This window comes from Lipophrys pholis, assembly GCF_963383615.2.
Source record: "Lipophrys pholis genome assembly, chromosome: 20".
Taxonomy (NCBI): Eukaryota; Metazoa; Chordata; class Actinopteri; order Blenniiformes; family Blenniidae; genus Lipophrys; species Lipophrys pholis.
The window spans coordinates 962160-982787 of record NC_137648.1 but is presented as its reverse complement, the minus strand read 5'-3'; the positions used below and the strand labels follow the sequence as shown (position 1 = coordinate 982787).

Here is a 20628-nt window from a genome sequence, read left to right as displayed (position 1 = left end):
GAGGAGAACAGGAGGAGGAGGAGGAGGAGGAGGAGGAGGAGGAGGAGAACAGGAGGAGGAGAACAGGAGGAGGAGGAGGAGGAGGCAGAGGAGGAGAACAGGAGGAGGAGGAGAACAGGAGGAGGAGGAGAACAGGAGGAGGAGGAGGAGGAGGAGGCGGAGGAGGAGGAGGAGGCGGAGGAGGAGAACAGGAGGAGGAGGAGAACAGGAGGAGGAGGAGGAGAACAGGAGGAGGAGGAGGAGGAGGAGGAGGAGAACAGGAGGAGGAGGAGGAGAACAGGAGGAGGAGGAGGAGGAGGCGGAGGAGGAGAACAGGAGGAGGAGGAGAACAGGAGGAGGAGGAGAACAGGAGGAGGAGGAGGAGGAGGAGGAGGAGGAGAACAGGAGGAGGAGGAGGAGGAGAACAGGAGGAGGAGGAGGAGGAGGCGGAGGAGGAGAACAGGAGGAGGAGGAGGAGAACAGGAGGAGGAGGAGGAGGAGGAGGAGGAGGAGGAGGAGGAGGAAGAAGAGTAAAGCTGTGGTCTTTGGTGCTCCGGACCCCCGGCTGGAAACAAGTGTCTTGGCCTAATCCACCAAGGCGCCTCTGGAAAAGGGATCAGCTGCTCTGATTGGACGGTTGATCTGTACGGCGGCTCCTGAACCTCGCTGGAGATGTTTTTGGCTTCACTGGTTCTTCAGACATGTTGGACTCCATCCTCACCTGCTGTTTGATTTGTCCTTTCCGTAGGTCACGTCTTTCTTTTTCACCCACTTGAGCAGTGCACCTCTTCCCCCGTTTGTTTATACGTTTTTTACGATGAATGAATACTTGGAAACAGACACGGGAAAAGTTTTTCTGTCCTTGAGTCGCCCTGATTCATGAGCAGGTGCTCGCAGCGCCGCTCACTCCTCCCTTCAGTTTCCAGAATCATTACATGCACTTTTTCTTTCATCCCTTTGATGTTGCAGCGAGTGCAGAGTCGGCGCTATTTAGGAAACCTATCTGGTTGTTTAGTCAGAGCGGCAGACTCAACATGCAGCTGGAATGTGGCTTTTCTTCCTGGAAGAGGAGCCGCCAGGAGGCTGATGGTTTGATTCCCTGCTGTGTTTCGCTCTCAGCGAGGACAGAAAGCCGCCTGTGGCCACTACAGTAATCATCTGCGTGTGTGTGTGTGTGTGCAGGTTATGGACAGACGGGTCCTCAGTCTCAGAGTCCGGGCTACGACTCCATCGTCTCGGCTGCATCAGGAATGATGCACATCACGGGGCCAGAGGTCAGTCCGTGTTCTGTTTGACTGTATTTTAATGTTCTTCATCTATTGGAACGGATCCGGGCTGAATCTGTGTGAATGTTCCCCTGGACAGTTCACCAGGACGGTGCAAAGCAAATACAGAGAGACGGACAATCGCTGTCGTTCAAACAATCTGAAGACACTAATGAGCCTCAAACAGACGCGTCTTAACTTTTGGACCAAACATTAGAACCCGGACAAAGAGAGGGAACATGGAAACTCCACACAGGAAATAACCTCAGGCTGTTCTGTTCCTGCCACTTCTATTTTAGAACCGTTAAATTGTGGAGTACCTCAGGGTTTAGTACTCACTCCCCTGTGACTTTCCTTAATATGACATTTACACCTTTTCCCCAGAAGATTCTCATTGTCTCATCTCTATTTTTATCTTGATCTCACTTACAGCTTAACTTGTTTCCAGATATGAAATCTGAAGTGGTTCTGAGTTGTTCCCATTGGATCTCATAAATCCTGACATCTTGCCAGATGTATAACTTTCAACCTAACAAGTTTAGGTAAAGTTTTAATTTGTGTTTTCCACATTATGTCTTATGAAGGTTTCATACTTTCCTTTGTTTTCTGTCTGTTCTATAAATCACAGCCGAGCTTAGAAAGGTTGATATACAACACGTGTGTTTTTTAGCAGGTTCATGTCCGTTTCTTCTCTGAAATACAGATGAACTGTCGTCCACGTCCACATGGAGCTCAAAGTAGTTTCATTTCCATGTTTCTATGACGGAGGAAGAAGTTTCCAAACCAATGAATGGAAATGAAAAATGAAAATGTAAATTCCAATATGATTGGATGAGAACTGTGGCGTTCCAAAATGGCGCCCGAGCTCCTCACAGACGGGATGTTGTGTTTTTCCCTTTTTAAAGATAGTTTGGATGTTTTCAAATATATATATATATATATATATATATATATATATATATATATATATATACATACACAGTTTTTCTTTGCTCAATTCCTGCAATCAGGTCGTTTCCTTCCATATTCAGTTGTAAATAGGCGCCTGTGCGTGCAGCGCCGCTCCCTCCCCTCCCATAATGCACTGTTTCCCCGTGCAGGACGGCGAGCCGGTGCGCCCGGGCGTCGCCATGACGGACTTGGCGACGGGCCTGTACGCACACGGCGCCATCATGGCGGCGCTGCTGCAGCGGCACAGGACGGGAAGAGGAGTGCACATCGACTGCAACCTGCTGTCGTCACAGGTACCGAGGAGAAAACACGTTCAAACCTCAGCATTCATCCACAGGAACTTTAGTTTGGGTCAAATCATTCTGGTTTGATTTTTTCCTTCTGTACGAAGGCCAATCGGGCCTCGGTTTGATCCACAAGAACTCAACTCTGATCCAGTCAGAACAGAAATCAAACAACACAATACGAGGGAAAAATGCGATAAACCTTCTTTAGTGTGAAGACGACGACATGATTTATGCTAAACACAAATAAAACCGCTCTTTCTCCGGACATTTTCTAGTGATTTGTTATCTTATTACCTGTCGCCACCGAGGATGAAATGATTAAGATGGTCAATCAATGGAAAACATTTATTGACGTATCCGACAGTTTTTGTGACTCAATAGATTAATGACACTCTTTAAGAATGTATTTGCATGAATGCAGAGTTCATGGAAACACAACCTCAGTCCGACCCTCAGACTCCAACTCCTTATTTTCTGATGCAACACAAAGTGTTTCAGTGCCCACAGGTTGAGAAGCGTCAGATTAAAACATTAAATAAATGAAAATGATCAATTAAATCAGATAAAACAAGAGAATTCTCAGATACATTTGTTTGTAGCACTGTAGCTTTATTAGCTATTAGCTCCAGCCTTGCAGTACCAACTTTGATCACAAGATGGTGTGAGGAGTCACTTAAGCCCTCAGTTCCTAAAGAATGTGCGGATTAAGTTAAAGAGATGTTTACACGATATTTCAAGTGAAAATGCATTTTCATTTCAGAAAAGTTTTGCATAAACGCAGCAACATTTTAAAAACAATGTTCGTTTCCGCTGAAACAGCAGAAACACTGAAAATGATGTCGTTTTCATGTAAGGCCACTAGTGGGTGCTGTTGGTTGTTTTTATAATGAAACCACACACACACACATGCAGCAGACAACAGTACACTCTAAACATTAACAGGAGGACACAGACATTCTGGTGGACGGACCACCTAGTTGGATTGTTGTTACGGTGACTGTCAAAATAAAAGTACCAAGTCCAGGAGAATATGGACTGGGAGCCATGACACTCTACTGAGCATGTGCAGAAGAACTAGTTACTGTGGCTGTGGTGTGCATGAGCAGTCGATGCGTTTCAGAAAGGTTCTTTCCCGCCATATAAACGTTGACACAGGGAGGGAGCATTTTCCAAAAGTTATTTCCCCCCGTTTCCGTGGCGATAGAGTCAAGAGCATTTACAAAAAGTTGCATTTCCAAACCTATTTCCACGGAGATGGGGCCGTTGTCAAAAAGTTCCACCTTGGGTTTTTTTTTTTAAAAACGTGTTTTCAGTGACTGCGAGTAGCGTTGTCATGCCAACGGAAAACCAAAACACGTTCACGTGAAAACATCGTTGGTTAAACGGGCCTCATAGATAAACACCGAACAGAACTCTCTATAATGAATGAAAGTTGAAGCTCGGCTCCACATTTCATCAGAACCCAACTGGAGTTTCACCTTGAAGTAAATAAACTTGTAGCTCCGGTTCACACTGAGTCCCTCAGTCTTGGCTGAAGGAGCTGCTGATTCCTGCAGGAGAGTCTCAAACAGAGTCCTCAATAACTCTCCGAGTTCAAACAAATTCCCTTTTTTCCTTCAAAGCTTCGGGGATTTTCAGACAAATGGATGGAACCTGTCTGATTTGTTGGGTCGGGACGTACCACTTGTGCTCCAGTGTTGCTTTAAATCTGGTGGTTTCACTTCTGACGCTGTGACTCACCAGTTCAGCTCCTTTCAGGCAGTTTTTCTCCTGCAGAGAAGTTCAGAGATCTTCTGTTCAGTGTGAAAACCTTTCAGCCCGGTGTGATAGCTGCGTTAGTGGGCCCTCGTGAGCACTAAACAGCCCCATCCAGGCTACGTCTCATTTATCGAATTGGATGGACTGATGTTGCTGAGCCCGACTCGGCTCCGGACCGATCGGTGGATCGAGTTGAATAAATAAATAAAACATTATGGATAAAACACGACTCCACCACCAAACCGTGAAACCAAGCCTGCGATTGGTTTCGGGGTCTCGATCCCTGCGGTCGACTCCTGGGGCTGCTACACATAAAACCCCCCCCACAGCCCTCCCCTCCCCTCTGCTCGTATCCCATGATGCATTCCTGTATGAAGTTGCTGCGACCGCAGGCACGCCGGCCGCAGAAGGGAACAATGAATCCATGTGCAGGAGTTTAGTGCGGGGCGTCGGGGGAAATCTAACCGCTGCACGGCGTCCCCACGAGCTGCCTGCAGGCCCCGGGGGAAAAAACCTCCACAACCAAAGGCTGAGAAGTCACAAGCCTCCCGAGTTCAACCAGAAAGCACCCTGGGGTATCGGGGTATCGGGGTATCGGGGCAGCGAGGCCTTCAGGAAGGACAGGAGTTTCTGGAGGAAGACGTCAATCCAAGAACGAGATGAAACTTTAGGCTTTTTTTCCACATGATTGACGACAAAATACATTCATACCTTTTTTTAAACTCTTCGTCTTCATATCTGCAGCAAAAGAAGCAGAAGTTATCCTGACGCTCTGAAAAGTAAACATGTATTGTTACCGATGTCTATTGATCGATGCTGCAATTTACAGACGTTCCCTCAATGCCTCACCTCAGCCGTCAGAGTCTCGGGGTAAAACGGCCGTTTTTCCACTGCTGTTCATTTGACCTCTGTTTCATATGAATAAACAGTTCATCCTGTCCACTGGAGTCTCTGTCTTCCTCTGACTCTCAAACTTTCGTGCGCAACTTCAGCATCGCCAAACTCAACGAAGAGCTGCAGCGCGTCTTCCACCTCCACGGAGCGCGTCGTTACTTCAACAAACAAACAAACCAATCGATCAATAAAGAAATAAGTCAAACACGTACAAGAGTAAAAAATCTAAAGTCTCTTTGGTTTGGTTTCTCTTCTGTCCTCTTCTGTTGTTGTTGTTGTTCTGTTGATGTTGTTCTGTTGTTGTTTTGTTGTTGTTGTTCTGTTGTTGTTTTGTTGATGTTGTTCTGTTGTTGTTGTTTTGTTGATGTTGTTTTGTTGTTGTTGTTCTGTTGTTGTTGTTCTGTTGATGGCGCTGTGTCTCCTGATCGCCTGTCTTTTCTAAACTAAAGAAACTTCTATGTTCTCTCCGTTTCTGCGTTTCCTCCCAGCAGCTTCGCCAAACAAACGCTCCTGATCTAGTTTATCTCCAGAAGCGCAGAAACGGTGCACTCCAGATGTGAAAACAATTTAGAAAAAAATGGTCTTTTATTTTTCTTTACAAATTTAGTTTATGAAGACTTAGCGACAAAATCCAAACGCCACTAAAAAGCTCTGACTCTGCGAGACTCTGCGTGGCTGCGTCACAGCGCGACGTCCTCAAACATCCGACATGTGACTTGGACGTTAATCCACAACTGCTCCCTGAACGTTTCATATGAAAACGCTACGATTTACAGAGGGCCCTTGAAGGCCTCACATGCAGACTATTGATTGAGGCTGTGATTTAATAAATGCTTCATATGCTGATAATTGGGAGACCTGAATGATTCACACACCTGCACTCAGGTGACGATGTAATTTACAGAGCATCCCTGAACGCCTCATCAGCAAACTGTCAGTCGATGCCACAATTGAAGAGAAATAAATAAATGCATCACCTGTGTTACCGTAATCTGCAATTAATCTGATGATGTTATATTTTTACCAACGTTCCTCGAACGCTTCTCATTCAGGTGCTGCTCGTTTCCAGTTGTTTTGATGGCAGTAATGCTATAAATGGTATTCATGAAATAAAAATGTTAGTTTTGTCCCTCAAATGTCCCACATTATCTGTAAACGTTGCCAAACCATTGGTGGATGCTGCGACTTACAGACGTTCCCTGAACTCCTCACAGGCTGACAGAGATGCTGCAGTTTATCTTCGATACTAAAACTCACTTAAGTCCCAAAAACACCTCCCGGCCAGATTAACAACAGTTAATACAGTTTCACGCTTTCAAAATGATGTCTATTTACACGGAAACGTCAGAAACGCTGAAAACGCCGCCTGGGTTCTTAGATTCTACAACTGACTGATAGTTCCGAAACACCTCACAGAGAGAAAATCAGAGTTTACTACAACTGATATTGGACGTTGTGATTTACAGATGTTCCTCAAACGCCTCACAGGCAGCCAATAGAGTCGTTACACCACAACTTGCATTCATAGAAGCTCCAACATAAACATGTCCCATGAACGCCTCACTCTTAATGCTTTCTCTAAATGTTTTATATTAGGCTGTTGCAGGACGCTGTAAAATACAGATGTTCCCTGAACAGCCCACGAGGAGACGAGCGGCGGCCACCGAGATGTTATAAGCTGAAATGTCCAGATGTGCCTTGAACTTGTCTGTCGACGCTGCAGCTTCCTGAATTAAAGCACAATGACCCTTTAATATTGAACATTTTCCCTTTTTTGACCTTTGACCCTGTGGCTGCGTCGTCTTTTACGATTCTCTTGTAACCGATCGCTTTCAGCGTCGTTGAAGCTGCTGCGGGTCGACTGTCGGGTCTGATTTAAAGCGCCGCTGATGATCCAGGTTGTTTTTTTTTTCCCACATGTGGCGTCCTGGTCCTCTCCGTCCTCGCGCGGCCTGTAGTTAGTGCTCGGCCGGGCCCCGTTGTGGGTTCCCCTGTTCAAACACAGCGTAGTATCGGGTTCTCGGCGGTGCGCTGAGTGACGGCGCCACCCATCCGAGGACCGGGCCGACTCCGTTCCGTCACGTCAACATCCTTTCAGAGCGCCGCGACGTCCGCTGACGTTTCTGCTGCTCCTTCTAATCACACGCTTCCCCCTCTGTCGCTCTCCGTTTCCTTCAACAGCGCCTCGGAGAACGCTGCAGGATTATGACATTCAAGAACCTTCCTACCGCCGGCAGGGTCGACAGGCAGCAGGTCTTTTGAACATTTTAAAGCTTTGAGTCAGTTTATATCCAGGAAGACGACTTGTCCTCGGCAGTGAAAAGATAAAAGGTTTTATGGGTTAAAGCAGCTGGAAAACGTCGATATCTCTGATACTGAAACACACATTTCTAGGACTCGGTGTCATTTAAATGGAATAAAGACAGTTTCCATTGATGGAACCAGCTCAAGGATATGGAGGGCTGCAATGGTTGCAAGGCTTGAAGGACAAACGTCCCAGACCTTCCTGTTGTTGTTTTCATTCTCTGTAGCAGCGGTTCCACGCTCCGTCCCCTCATTCATGTTTTAGGCCCCATTAACATGTTTTCGAGGGAAAACAGCAACCATTTGGTGCCTGTTGATATTTGGAATCACTTTTTGAAACTACCTCCGGAGTGCAACTCTGCTGAAAAGCTAAGAGAGAAAAGACGACTTCCTGAAACTCTGATTACTGCTCATGAGCACTACGGTCGTAGTAAAAGTGTGAGTAGGCTGACATTCCGGCCGCGTTCGCACGACAACGTTTCAAGTAAAAACACATCATCGTCAATTCAGAACAGTTTTGCACTTAAAAAGTGGCGTTTTGAAAACGATGTCAGTTTACACGGAAACGGCAGAAAGAAGGAAAACGATGTAGCTCACATGCCAGGCCAGGGGTTGGCGCTGTTGGTTGTTTTTGGAATGAAACCACACACACACACGTGACGGAGGACAGAGAACTTTACTTTGGCTGTGGCGTGCATGCGCAGTAGCAGTGTTTCACAGAAGTTGCGCGTTCCCCGTTTCCATGGAGACAGAGTCGGAGCGTGGTTTCAAAAAGTTCCATTTTCATCAGCTCCAAACACCATTGTCATGTAAACCGACACCGGAAATGCAACAAGAGTTTCCCCTTTTCACTTGAAAATCTAACTTTAAGAATGGAACAGGAAGGCGTACATTTGCTCTTCCCTGCGACAGTCATCAGCATACACTGTCATCAGCATACACTGTCATCAGCATACACAGAGACAGGTCTGTAACACACAGCAGATCCTGCGGGGAGCTACACCGCGAAGAAATACGGTTTCAAGTGAATGTGAATCTTTTCTGAAGCAAAAACGGAAAAAAAACGAGGCAGTTTTCAGCCGACGGTCGTGTCGGTGTCGTGTCGTGTCGTGTCTCTCTGCTCCAACATAACCAATGAGTTTCCATCAGGCCCTCCAGAGGCCTGATAATGAGCCTTTCATTAGACTCAGGTGTGGAGCTGATAGACGTGGAACCCATGCGGGACGGCGGTCCTCCTGGAGCCCATTGGGAACCACTGCGCCGCGGTATCATATTGACGGGAGCTTCCATTGGGGAAAATACAGGAATTCCAGTATTCAGCCAAGAATGGTAATTTAACATGAGGTAAAGCCGCTTGCTTCACGAGCTTCGAACGCACACGTCGGATCATATGAGAATATGGTTTTATGTAAAAGACAGGAAGTCTGGCATTTGACAAAACATCGCTCTTTGGTCTGTGACAAGATATGTGCAGTGTGAGAGAAGGACTGTAGATTAGGTAGTGGAGGAAGATGCTCTAGAATCTGGATGTTAATGAAGGGAGATGCTCTATAATCTGGATGTTAATGAAGGGAGATGCTCTATAATCTGGACGTTAATGAAGGAAGATGCTCTATAATCTGGATGTTTTGGAATGATAGAGACGGGAGTCATGTTTTCATACACACTGGATCGGGATTCAACTTGTATCTACATTTTGATTCATCAATTAAATATTCTTCGACATTATAAAAAGGTATAACTTCACTCAAAACTCAAACTAAAACATATGCTTCTCTTTTGGAGGGACTGTTATCGTTAGAACAGGAAGTCTTGGCGTTTGGCCATTGGAAACCTATTAGTGGAACTTCATCACTCCTCAGCTTCAGCAGGACCAACTGTCAGCAGATGTGCTCCTCGTCTGAATCCTCCTCATAAAGGTTCAAACCATTTGAAGAATGTGAGGAGGAGAAGGTGCAGACGTTTGTCTTCACATGCAGGGAGGAAAAGCCAACGTACTCAGATACCATCAGAAGAAGTACATTAATGAAGTGCAGTTCCTGCAGCCTGCTGCATGCGACACTGCCGACATATCGTAGGTTTGAACGCTGCTTGTACTTGACAGGAAGTGTCCAGACACCTGTACACTCCCTGGCTCCGTTAGACGGCGTCCTCCTGCTTCCTCCCGGTTCCTCCCGGTTCCTCCCGGTTCCTGCAGCTCTCTGTTGTTTTTGCTGCGGTTTCCTACATGAGGGGAGTAATTCAGTGATGACTGTGGCGGCTGCGGCAGGATGTCCAGGGTCGGCTTTCAGCCTCACAGCGGCGGAGCGTCGGAGGCGTTAAAGAGCTGAGAAAAGCCGCCGAGGTGGAGACGGACAGAGTCAACGATTGTTGGACCGGCCGTCGGGTAAAACTAGAGCGTGGCGGCATGCCGAAACCCGACTGCGGCCGATTGGCTGGTCGTGAGTGGAAGGTGTTTTCCAGCTGTGGCAGGGTGGAGGGGGAAGAGAGCAGAGATGTGGTTTCCTGTCAGGACGGAGCGCCGGGCGAGCGCCGGGCGAGCGCCGGCCTCCCCGACGGCGGCACGCAGGGACGAGGCCGGTGACAGCTCAGATTTAACGCCGCTCCGTCTGCTTCTCCCGCTCAGGTTTCCTGCCTCAGCCACATCGCCGCAAACTATCTGATCGCTGGGAAGGAGGCGAGGCGCTGGGGGACGGCCCACGGAAGCATCGTACCGTACCAGGTAACACCGCCGCCAACTTCACTTTGGTCTTATCGTCTCTACTGAGCATGTGCAGAAGAATTGTTTACTATGGCCGTAGTGCACAGCTCCCGATTTCCACCGAGTCGAAGTGTTTTTGAAGTCACGTTTTCAAATAGTTCATATTTTTTTATTTTCTATTTTTCTGTAGCACTTTGAGATTGTTTGAATGTAAAGTGCGTTACAAATAGAATGTATTATTATTATTATTATTATTATTATTAGTTGCGGTTTCCATTTCCCACAGAGTCGAAGCTCTTTCAAAAAGTTGCCTTTTCAAAAAGTTGCATTTTCCCTGGTCCCATGAGTGCAAAGCATTTTCATAAAGTAAAACTTTTCCTTGTTTCAATGGACTTGAAGCAATTCAATAGGCTGCATTTTCAAAAAGTTGCATTGTCCCATTCCCACAGAATCTAGGCGCTTTCAAAAAGTCTCGTGTCCAGTGCCTCCAAACCCCCAAATTTATCAAAAGGTTTCCGTTTTCACTCTGAGATGTTATTTCTAGAACCTCAGTCAGGTTTTTCAACTTGGTTCTAAAAGAACCCCGATAGAAACCAAAACTTGGCTTTACTCGAGAAACGGATCGTTCAGTTGCGTTAACGTCAACGTCTCCCAGTTTGAACAGTTTAGTTTTCGCTCTATTGCTGTTTGGAGTCCTAGTATGTCAGGAACTTCTCCCGCCTGCAGTCTGGATCTGACATTGATCCGCCATGTTGGATCTGTCTGCTTCCTGTTAGCGTCTCCGAGTCAGAGCGACGCTAACACACACACATAAACTGTCGGCTCCTCCTGATGTTTCCCTCCTTCCGCCCCGCGAGAACGTGGCGATGGTGGCGGCTCCACTCTTGTGGTCGCCGTCTCTCCTCTCAGATCTAATCCTCGTGTGAACCTCTTTACCCACAATGCCGCGCCTGCTCTCCGCCCTCGGGCGCCCGGAGATGAAAAGCCGTCTTCAGCCCGCGGATCACGACGGTCCAAACAACAGAATTATCGGTGTTGCGGTCGGCGGCTTTGGAGGAAGATATTAAAGCTGAACAAGTCATCCCCCCCCCCCCCCCCCCCCCCCCCCCCACAAGCTCACTCACATTTGATTTCTGAGACGGGTCAATTCACGATTCCTTCCCAAAAATCCCCGGAGACATCCAGAGAAGAGACACATGAGAGGAAAAGTTGAACCTGCAGAGACGTGGAAGGAATAAAGTCCTTTGAGCTCCGCGGAGGAAGACCGAGGACACGGTGTGCTTCCAGAGCGCACGCTTCAACGTGTCCAAACACAAAATAAAGCAGGTTTTATTACCGACATCGCCGCGGCGCTTCCCCGGTTTATTACTGATGCTCAGATAACGGCACCACTGTGATCACCTGACCGCAAGAATGGAAACAGGACGGCGCTCAGACTTCAAAGGCTCCGACAAGAGGATGGTTTTTGTTGGCCTGAAAACTCTGTTCAGTGTGTGTGTGTGTGTGTGTGTGGGGGGGGGGGGGGGGGGGGGGATCTCATTTTTCATCTCTCCAACTAGAAAAGCTCCAAAACGTCCCTGATAAGTGGAAACAAATTGCTAAAGTGCTGGTTGCTCGTGGAGCTGACCGCTGGGCGACATGTCGTCCTGCTGCGTTGCTTCAGCGTTCCTCACAAACCTTCATTAAACGGCTTTTATCTGGAGGAGAAACGTCTTTAATCCTGAACGAATTCAGCTCGAGGGGCCTCTATAGTCCAGGACCCGGTTCACTTGGGAGGGGGCGGAGCCGAGATCTTTCACTCCTTCATTTGGTTCACGTTCACTTTAGAGATCAAACCTCCTGCAGTTACACCTGCTGCTGGTGTGGGGGCGCTGCAGCCTGAAACAAACACTGACCAGAGAGGAAGAGAAGAAGAAACACGGCTCATTGATTGGTCCAGACCGAAACCGGAAGTCCTGGCGCTTTAGCCTGTGGTGGCTAGGCTAGTTAGCTCGTGGCTAATGGGTAGTTATTAACAACTGCGATATTTAGTCTTCAGACCAGATATCAATGAGTCTTCCTCACTACTTCTTCATCACTACTTCTTCCTCACTACTTCTTCATCACTACTTCTTCCTCACTACTTCTTCATCACTGCTTCTTCCTCACTACTCCACGTCTGGCCACAAACTTTTTCTTTCTCCAGCTGCTTCTTCTGATTCACGTGGTTCGCTCTGTTTGTTTACTACCCAGAATGCACTGCCCATGTCACATCCTCTCACGCCGTTCTCTCAGCCCGCCCCCTACAAAGCTTGTAAACAAACCGAGACCTAGGTTTTCAAGGGGACCAGAGATCTCTTGTCAGCTCCGGTTCAGAGTCCGTGGGCATGTTCTCGAAAATGATCCCAATCTGTTGACGAGGGTAGAAAATGCAACTTTTTGAAAACCCTCCAATTCCATCTCCCTGGAAACAGAAGAAAATGCATCTTATTGAAAACGCTTGGACTTGGTCTCCGTCTCCATGGAAACCTGGAAAAATGCAACTTTTTGAAAATGGACTTTTCTCAATGGACACGGGGACAAATGGAACTGACTCCACTCCACGGGAAGTATGCAACTTTATGAAAACGCTCGGACTCTGTCTCCGTAGTGGATAAGGGGGAAAATGCTACTTTGAAAATGGCTCCCAAGGTGGAACTCTTTGAAAATGCTTCGACTGTGGAAACGATACTACTGCACATGTGCGCCACAGCCATAGTAACTAGTTGTTCTGCACATGCTCAGTAGATGGGCGGTTTATTGTTCTCTTGCATGTGTGTGGTTTCATTACAAAAACAAACAGCGTTACCTCATGGCCTGACATGGCAACTACATCGTTTTCAGCATTTCTGCTTTCAAAACCTTGCCATGAATGGACAACGAGGCGTTTTAACTTGAAATGTAATGTAACCGTGGCCTGAATCAGCCGTTTAGTTTCTGCTTCTTTCATTTTCCTCTTAACTCTCGTGGGTGAAGAAAACTGTCACCGTGTGGAGATCAAGACTCAATAAACTAAAATATGATATGAACGTCTGACATAAACAAACTGGGTTTGCACCGCTGCAAACAAATCAAAAGCATCATCGTAAGCCGTACGTATCTAGGATGTAACTCAGATTCAGACTACCGATATCATTCCTTCTGTTTGTGAGAAGAACAATAAACTGAACGACTTCAATGAGGCTCTTCAAACACCTCATCAACATTCATATCTCTCAGGGACTGCCTGAGGAAAATAATACATCTTTTCTTCTAATAACATTCCTGCTTTGACTCAGTAAGGAGCACATTCTTTTCTGAAATATAGTCGAAGTATAAAAAGCGATTGCTTTATGTTGAGCGAACCTCCAGAGATCCATGGCTTCCCAGCCCACGTTTATTAATAATATTAGTTGAAGCCTCGGCCCCCGAGACGTCCTGCTGTTTATCAGCCACCGTGTTCCAACATGAATTCAACGCAGTGGAAACTACCGACCGGACTCATTACTTAATGTGGATGAAGAAAGAGCCTCTGAGGTGCCGGCAGGCCGACTGGAGAAAATAGTCCCGGCTGCCATGCAGGTTGGATTGCTTCAAAACAGCTGCTCGGCAGATAATTCGCCCAGATTACTGCACATTATGTGGAAAAGCTAGAAAAGCTGGAGACCCGGTATTTGCCTTGTCTTTAGACGCAGAGAAGACATTTGACCAAGTAGAATTTATGCATCGATGCAGTAATTCATGTAAATGAGGCCTAAGCAAGTATTGATTCCACAGTAATGAACACACTGTTCAGAAGTCTGACGTTTCAGTTGAAAATATCCTTTTTGTTAAATTGATCTTATGTAAAATTCCTGTCCTCTGAGACGGGGACTTTTGGGGTTTCATGATCTGTCGGCCACAATCGTCTCAATTTTAAGAAATAAAGCCTTGAAGTATTTATACTGTGTGTAATGAATCGAGATGATATTTGGGTTTGACTTTCTGAGATGAGTGAGAACATGATATCGTCTGTGTCTCTCTGTTCTTCACACTTGGTCCTTTGTTCATGCAATAGTATCTTATGAATATCATTTTTACTATTTCATCCTTGTTTGACTTCAGTCCAGGTACCAGGTAAGGACCTGTGTTGGGATCTTTACACTAGCATGTACTCTGCTCGCCTCGCCTTGATTTTCTTGATGACATGTTAGTATGGGATACCAGGTACTTTCGTAGTACCTCCTCCAGGGGAGTCAGGAGAGCGTTTCAGTTTTAAAACCCGATCACAACAAGAACGATCAGGAGCAGAGAGAGAATCAGAATCAACCTGTGGAGCAACGACCAGCTCCAGAGGATTCTGCTCTACGGAGCGACCGGCCACCAATGTACCGCCCCAGGATGGCGCTTGTGCAAACGGCGTCTCCTCTGAGGGTGAACATCGTGACGACCTTATAGCACTACTAGATTACCGATGAAACCTTCTGTACAACTTTTTAATTACTCAAACGCTTTAGATTTTATCAGCCGTCAGAGTTGGATTCCCGAATCCCGCCGCCTCCCTGCTCTCGTTCCATTACGTGATAAACAGCAGCCCTGATCGATGGTTACTAATCCTCTAAACTCTTGTTTCCTGGAGCAGGAGCTCCTCATTAATGCTGTAATTCATTCTTCCTCACAGCAACATGAAAAACGTCCTGCGTCCACAGTATCTGATGTCAGAACCTCTCACAGAGCGAGAGAAACCAGTCATACAACAGTCAGCCATAACATTAAGAACATCCAGAGGAACTGTGAGGAAGACAGTCAGTGTTCTTCTCTTTCCTGGTTAGAGATCGACTTTTATCACGTTGTGCCTTCTACATTCCGTGAGGAGAAGAAAAATGGAGGAGTGGGAGGACTTCAGCCGGTTGAACTGGGTCAAACCGTCCTCAAAGCTTTCCTGGACTGTTCCCCGTGTGCAGTGTTCAGTATCTGTCGAAATCTATATCGAGCTCATTGACGGTCCCATCCAGGTAAATATCAGGACTTTAAGGACCTGCTGCAAACATCTTGTTCCCAGACACCGCAGCACACCTTCAGAGGCAGGTGGTAATGATCATGTGGCCCATCGTGTGTATATATCGTTATCATCTGTGAAATCAGAGCAACAAAGCAATGCATTACATGAAGCCAGATCAAAAGGTGGCCGGGATTAAAAGCTCCAGTCAAGCAGACGCAGATTTGTGAACCTGCTCCAAAAATGTGCTCTAATGTTTAAAAATGTGCTTTAATGTTTAAAAATGTGCTTTAATCCATTAGGAGCTTTACTGACACATGTACAGTTCAAAGTCTGGCACCGAAACAAGACACCAGGGTCCAATTGATGGCATGGCGGCCGGCAGAACTACATGTCAGAGGAGGTGAAACGGGAGGAGCTCACTAATGATTCATAAAAGGACAGACAGATACGGCGCTCGCCTCGGGTCTCTTTGGGTTAAGAAGCCTTGTAATCTTCTCATCATTTCATTTCAGCTGCAGCTTGTATTATTTTCCCGCAGATGCTAAACACATGCTGGTAATTCCATCGTGCGCTCCTCATTGAGAACGTAGAGCCGTTTATTTTCCACTACTGGGCGAACGGCCTTCGGTCTGTGTGAGGACGACTTTTACTACCTGGACAAGAAGGACAATCAGTACAAGGTCTCTTTTGTTTGTATTTGGTTGAAACAACAACAAGAAGATAACCAACACAAATGACATTGAGAACTTATAGGAAACCTTTGTTTTGGTCACTCTGTGTCGGGCAGGGCTGTGAAACATAAGGTCCATGGGCCGACACCGGCCACAAGAGGCTCCAATCCACCAAGAAAATGGTTCAGTCAAACAAAACTTCTTACAAGTAGTGGAGGCAACACAACACTGAGACGCGGGCTGATTTCAGTGATGCTGCCATGAAAACTGCCCTCAGAGCCACGTAGTCAGGGTGAGCTTGTAAAAACACCCAGAATGCAACAGCTTTAGAAAACGTTGTTTTGCGCCACAAGGTTTCTATCAAAATTGGCTTTATGTTGAGATTGTTGTCATTTTTTTGTAGTAATTATTTGATTCTGTGAAAATATATACATTTTCATCAGTTTAACTTTAACTTTAAAAAGTTTTTAGATTTAAAGGTTATTATGGGACTCGGTCCCACTCGAGATGAAACTGGCGCCTGAACTAAAATATGTTAGAGACCTAGTTTGTTGCATGTTGGTGGCAAAAGATGCAAAACTTTCACCAGACAGCCAAAGGGACTGACCAAGTCGGAGCAATGCTTCGCAATGCTTCGCAATGCTTCGCAATGCTTCGCAACGCTTCGCAACGCTTCGCAACGCTTCGCAACGCTTCGCAACGCTTCGCAACGCTTCGCAACGCTTCGCAACGCTTCGCAACGCTTCGCAACGCTTCGCAACGCTTCGCAACGCTTCGCAACACTTCGCAATGCCACAAGCAGTCAAAGTAGGTATTTAGGTATCGTCCGTCCTTCGGCTCGTCCAACACTGGTCTCATCGTAGTCTGAAACTAATCTAGAGCCAACCTGAAGTTTGTTCAGAACTACTCTCAAACCTGGGGGTGAGAACTTTCACACCTTCATTTGGTTCTGGTGGAACTCAACCACAGCACTTTTGGAACCGGAACAAACCGCCTGGAAAACGTCTCGCAGTTACACCAGCTGCTGTTTGGGGGCGCTGTCGCCCAAAACAAACACTGACCAGAGAGGAAGTGAAGACGAAACACGGCTCATTGATTGGTCTGGACCGAAACCGAAAGTCCCGCCCCTTTAGCCCATGGTGGCTAGGCTAGTTAGTTTGTGGCTAATGGGTAGCCTCAATCAACCACGATATAAAGTCTTCAGACCAGATCTCAATGAGAGTCTTCCTCTCTTCTTCTTCCTCTCTAATCCACGTCTGCCTGCGAGATTCTTTCCAACTTTCTTTCTGCGTCTGATTCTTCTGATTTGCGCGGTTAATGTTTGTTTATTACCCAGAATGCATTGCTCTCTATGTCACGTCCTCTCACCCCGCCTGCCAGAAAGTCCACTTGCATGAGAAACTAGATCAACGTTTTCAAGGGGACCAGAGACCACTTGTCAGATCAGAGTCTAACAGGGATCAAACAGGGAGACGTGATGTGGCCTGGACCTGGTCTAGAATCAGTCTGGCTGGAGTTTAAATCCAGTATAATGAGTACAAGGTCTCATGTTTGTAGCTCAGTTTTTGGTCTCCGCCACCTTCTGAAGGACACATCTTGTGCTGCTGGATGGTTTACAGTGTTCATCAGGTCATCTCAGTATTTCTGTATAAACCGGAGAGAAAACCAGAACCAGAAAGAGAAACTGGATCATCCGAGCGTTTGATGTCTGAGAAAAGTTGGTCTGTGGTCGCGTTGGAGGTGCTTCACAACCAGCAGGGGGCAGGAGCCCCGGTCCCCCGGCCGAGGCAGCGCTCTTGTGGGTGAACGTCCCAGCGTAGTCCCGGTGTGGACGGCCTCCCCTCGGCTCCCCCGAGGCCGCGGATGAAAGCGAGTCGGCGGTCGCGGCGAAGCGCCCAGAGCGGTGTGACGGAAAGGTTAGCGGTCTGAGGACACGCCGCCGCTGCAGCGGGATGTGGGAGAGTGCGTCGTTGATGTATGACAGCAGTCTCTCGTCCTGCTTTCATGTGGTGAGGAGTTTTTATTACTGGCAATTGTGAGAGAAGAGAAGGAGGCGAAGAAAGTAAAGCCGGGGAGGCGGGGGGTGGGGGTGGGGGTGGGGGGGGGGGGACACCTCCACCAGCTGGCCTTTGAAACAGGTTTCCTCCGGCAAACTTCAGGTTATTAAACTTATTTTAAAAACTCATCTGAGACTCAGAGCCTCCATCACCTCACCCCCGATGCCCCGAACCTCCTCTTTAATTAGAGTAAATTTCATATCTACCTGCTGGGAGGGATCAGCTTCATGAAAATAAATGTTAACCTTGGAGGACGACAGCGTAACGTCTGACCCGTGAGATCCCAGCCAAAACCAAACGGACGCCGCCAAAGTCTGAAAGCAGTGGAAATCTCAGCACAATCTTCCAGAACACATCAGTGTACAAATATTTATGCCTTCATTCTTAAAACCAGACGCATGACGAACAGATTTCAACCAAACTATTTCACCTGTGGTCGTTGTTCTGTCGTCTGAAGCATCAGAACAATACTTTCATGGCTCACCTGTTAGTTCTAAGTTCATTTCATGAGTTCTAATAACATCTGGGGTTTAAATTTGTGTTTATTTGTGTTTCAGGGCTTCAGAACCAAAGACGGACACATCGTAGTCGGGGCAGGCAACAATAGGCAGTTTGTAAAAGTGTGTGAGGTGAGTCCCAGTCTGAGCGTCAACACTTTGTTTATTGTTTGTTTCTGTTATTTGTGTTCATTGTGGGGTTTTTTGTATTTTATATTCATGTGTTTGTTGTATTTTATTAACATTTTTTATGGGTTTTTGTGTTTGTTTATTTTTGTTGTTGTTGTTTTATGTGTCCAGTTTGTGGAATTTGTAATTCTCCACTGATGTTTAGTTTTGATGATTAAATTGTCTTTATTTTGTTTTTGTTGTTTTAGTTTAGGTTTTTTAATGTGATTGTGTTTGTTTATATGTTGTGTCTCAGATCTCTTGTGTTTATTGTGCCAATGAACTGTTTTGCTTGTTTGTTTGTTTGTTTATTGGCTTGGTAGATTGTTGTTCGATTTTTTGTTATTTTGTTTACTTTTTTGCATCTTTTGTGTTTGTTGTGCCTGTTTCCTTTTCATGAAATGCATTTTCTAGATTTATGTTTCTGTGTCTTTGTTGTTTGTTTGTTTGTTTGTTGTGTCTACATCTTTGATTTCATTTAGCTTAGATTCTCTTCTTTGTTTTGTTTTTTTGCGTTTACGTCTTTTGCATTGGTTGCGTGTTGGTGTGTGTTCTATATATCTTGATATTTCAATATGTTTGTTGTGTGTATACTTGAGGTATGTTTGTTTGTTATATCCTAACATAAATAGTAGCATGTTTGTTAGTTGTATCTTGATATAAACAACATGTTTGTTGTGTTTCCAGGTTGTGGACTTGGTGGAGCTCGCACAGCAGCCAGAGTACAAAACCAACCAGCTGAGAGTGGAGAACCGCAAACAGCTGCTGCACGCACTCTCAGAAAGGTACCGACGCACAGCTCGGCGGCACTACGGCAGCTGGTCGCAGGGATTTGAACCGGCATACGCGTTGCGACCCACTTTATTCAGCAAAGATTTCAAACAGACTCATCTTGGTTGATGTACGCGTCGTAGCACAGCTGGATAAATAAACTTGCGTCGTGCAGAAAGTAAACCCGAGGCTGCAGCTCGGGGGGGTGGGTGGGGTTGGTGGGCGGGGGGGGTCGATATTAATGAACCTGCTGATTGATTTAAGTAGAACTTGCCACTGTTGTGATAATTACAATCACTCGCTGAGAGAAGATGGAAGAGCTGCAAACACAAGCTCCAAGCATTCGTGATGTGAGCCGGAGGTACAGCGTGGAGATCATCCACTGCTGGTAGGATCCATGAGCAAACTTGAAATATGGAGCGTCCGTACTTTCAGGACAGTTACGCCTCGGCCCCATTTCCTCCACAACATTTTCAAGTGAAAACGGAAAAGCTTTGTTGGGTTTTGGGTGTTCGTTTACACAACAAAGGTGCTCTGTCTCCCACTCCGTCTCCATGGAAACCAGGGAAATGCAACTTTTTGAAAAGACTTTGACTTTGTCTCCGTGGAGCCGGGGTAAAACTTTTTGAAAATGGTCCGACTCCATTGAAACGTGAGGAAAAACACATTTTAAACGCTGCTCCTGTGCATGTGCACCACGGCCGTAGTTACTTTTATTTTGACAGTCACTGTAATAACGAATGTAATAGAATGTCATGTATGAACACTGTTAATATCTACATGGTTTTGTTCTCTGCCTTTGTGTAATTGGTTTGTTATAGAAGCAAACAACAGCACCAACTTGTGGCCAAACATACTAACTACATTGTTTTCAGTGTTTCTGTAATTTCTATGGAAACAGACTTTGTTTTCAAAACGTTACCGTCGAAGCACCAACGTTTTCTCGTACAAAAAAGTAAAAATGATGTTTGTTCTTGAGAAGTTGTCTCGTAAACGTTGTGTATGAGTGACGTGAGTGCAGATGTGGGAAATGAACATCATTTATCTTATTATGTTCATGTGATTGTTCCATTTGGTCCTGTTGTGTGTGTTCTCAGGTTCCTGCAGGAGACGACAGCTGATTGGCTGACGAGGTTCGAGGGCTCAGGTGTTCCGGTCGGACCAATCAACAGCATCCAGCAGGTGTTCAGTGACCCACAGGTAAGTTTCCTCGCTGAGGGTTTTCTTCTGCTGTCATTTCTCCTGTTGCTTGTTGTCATTGACCTTCATGTGCCCGTTGTGGGAGAAGTTTTCTGGCTCTGACTTGTTTTGCACAGAATTCCACTTCATCAGTTTCTTTTTTCAAAT

General features: G+C 46.3%; 1 protein-coding gene across 1 annotated transcript in view; it reads left to right on the top strand.

Annotated features, from left to right (window-relative positions):
* sugct (succinyl-CoA:glutarate-CoA transferase) overlaps positions 1-20628 on the top strand; it is a 90259-nt gene that overhangs the window by 11086 nt on the left and 58545 nt on the right. The window contains exons 7-12 of the mRNA XM_080489677.1: positions 1162-1253; positions 2345-2488; positions 10065-10160; positions 18403-18474; positions 19198-19295; positions 20379-20481. Of these exons, the coding sequence (XP_080345803.1) occupies positions 1162-1253; positions 2345-2488; positions 10065-10160; positions 18403-18474; positions 19198-19295; positions 20379-20481 (605 nt within the window). The remainder of the gene's footprint in view (positions 1-1161; positions 1254-2344; positions 2489-10064; positions 10161-18402; positions 18475-19197; positions 19296-20378; positions 20482-20628) is intronic.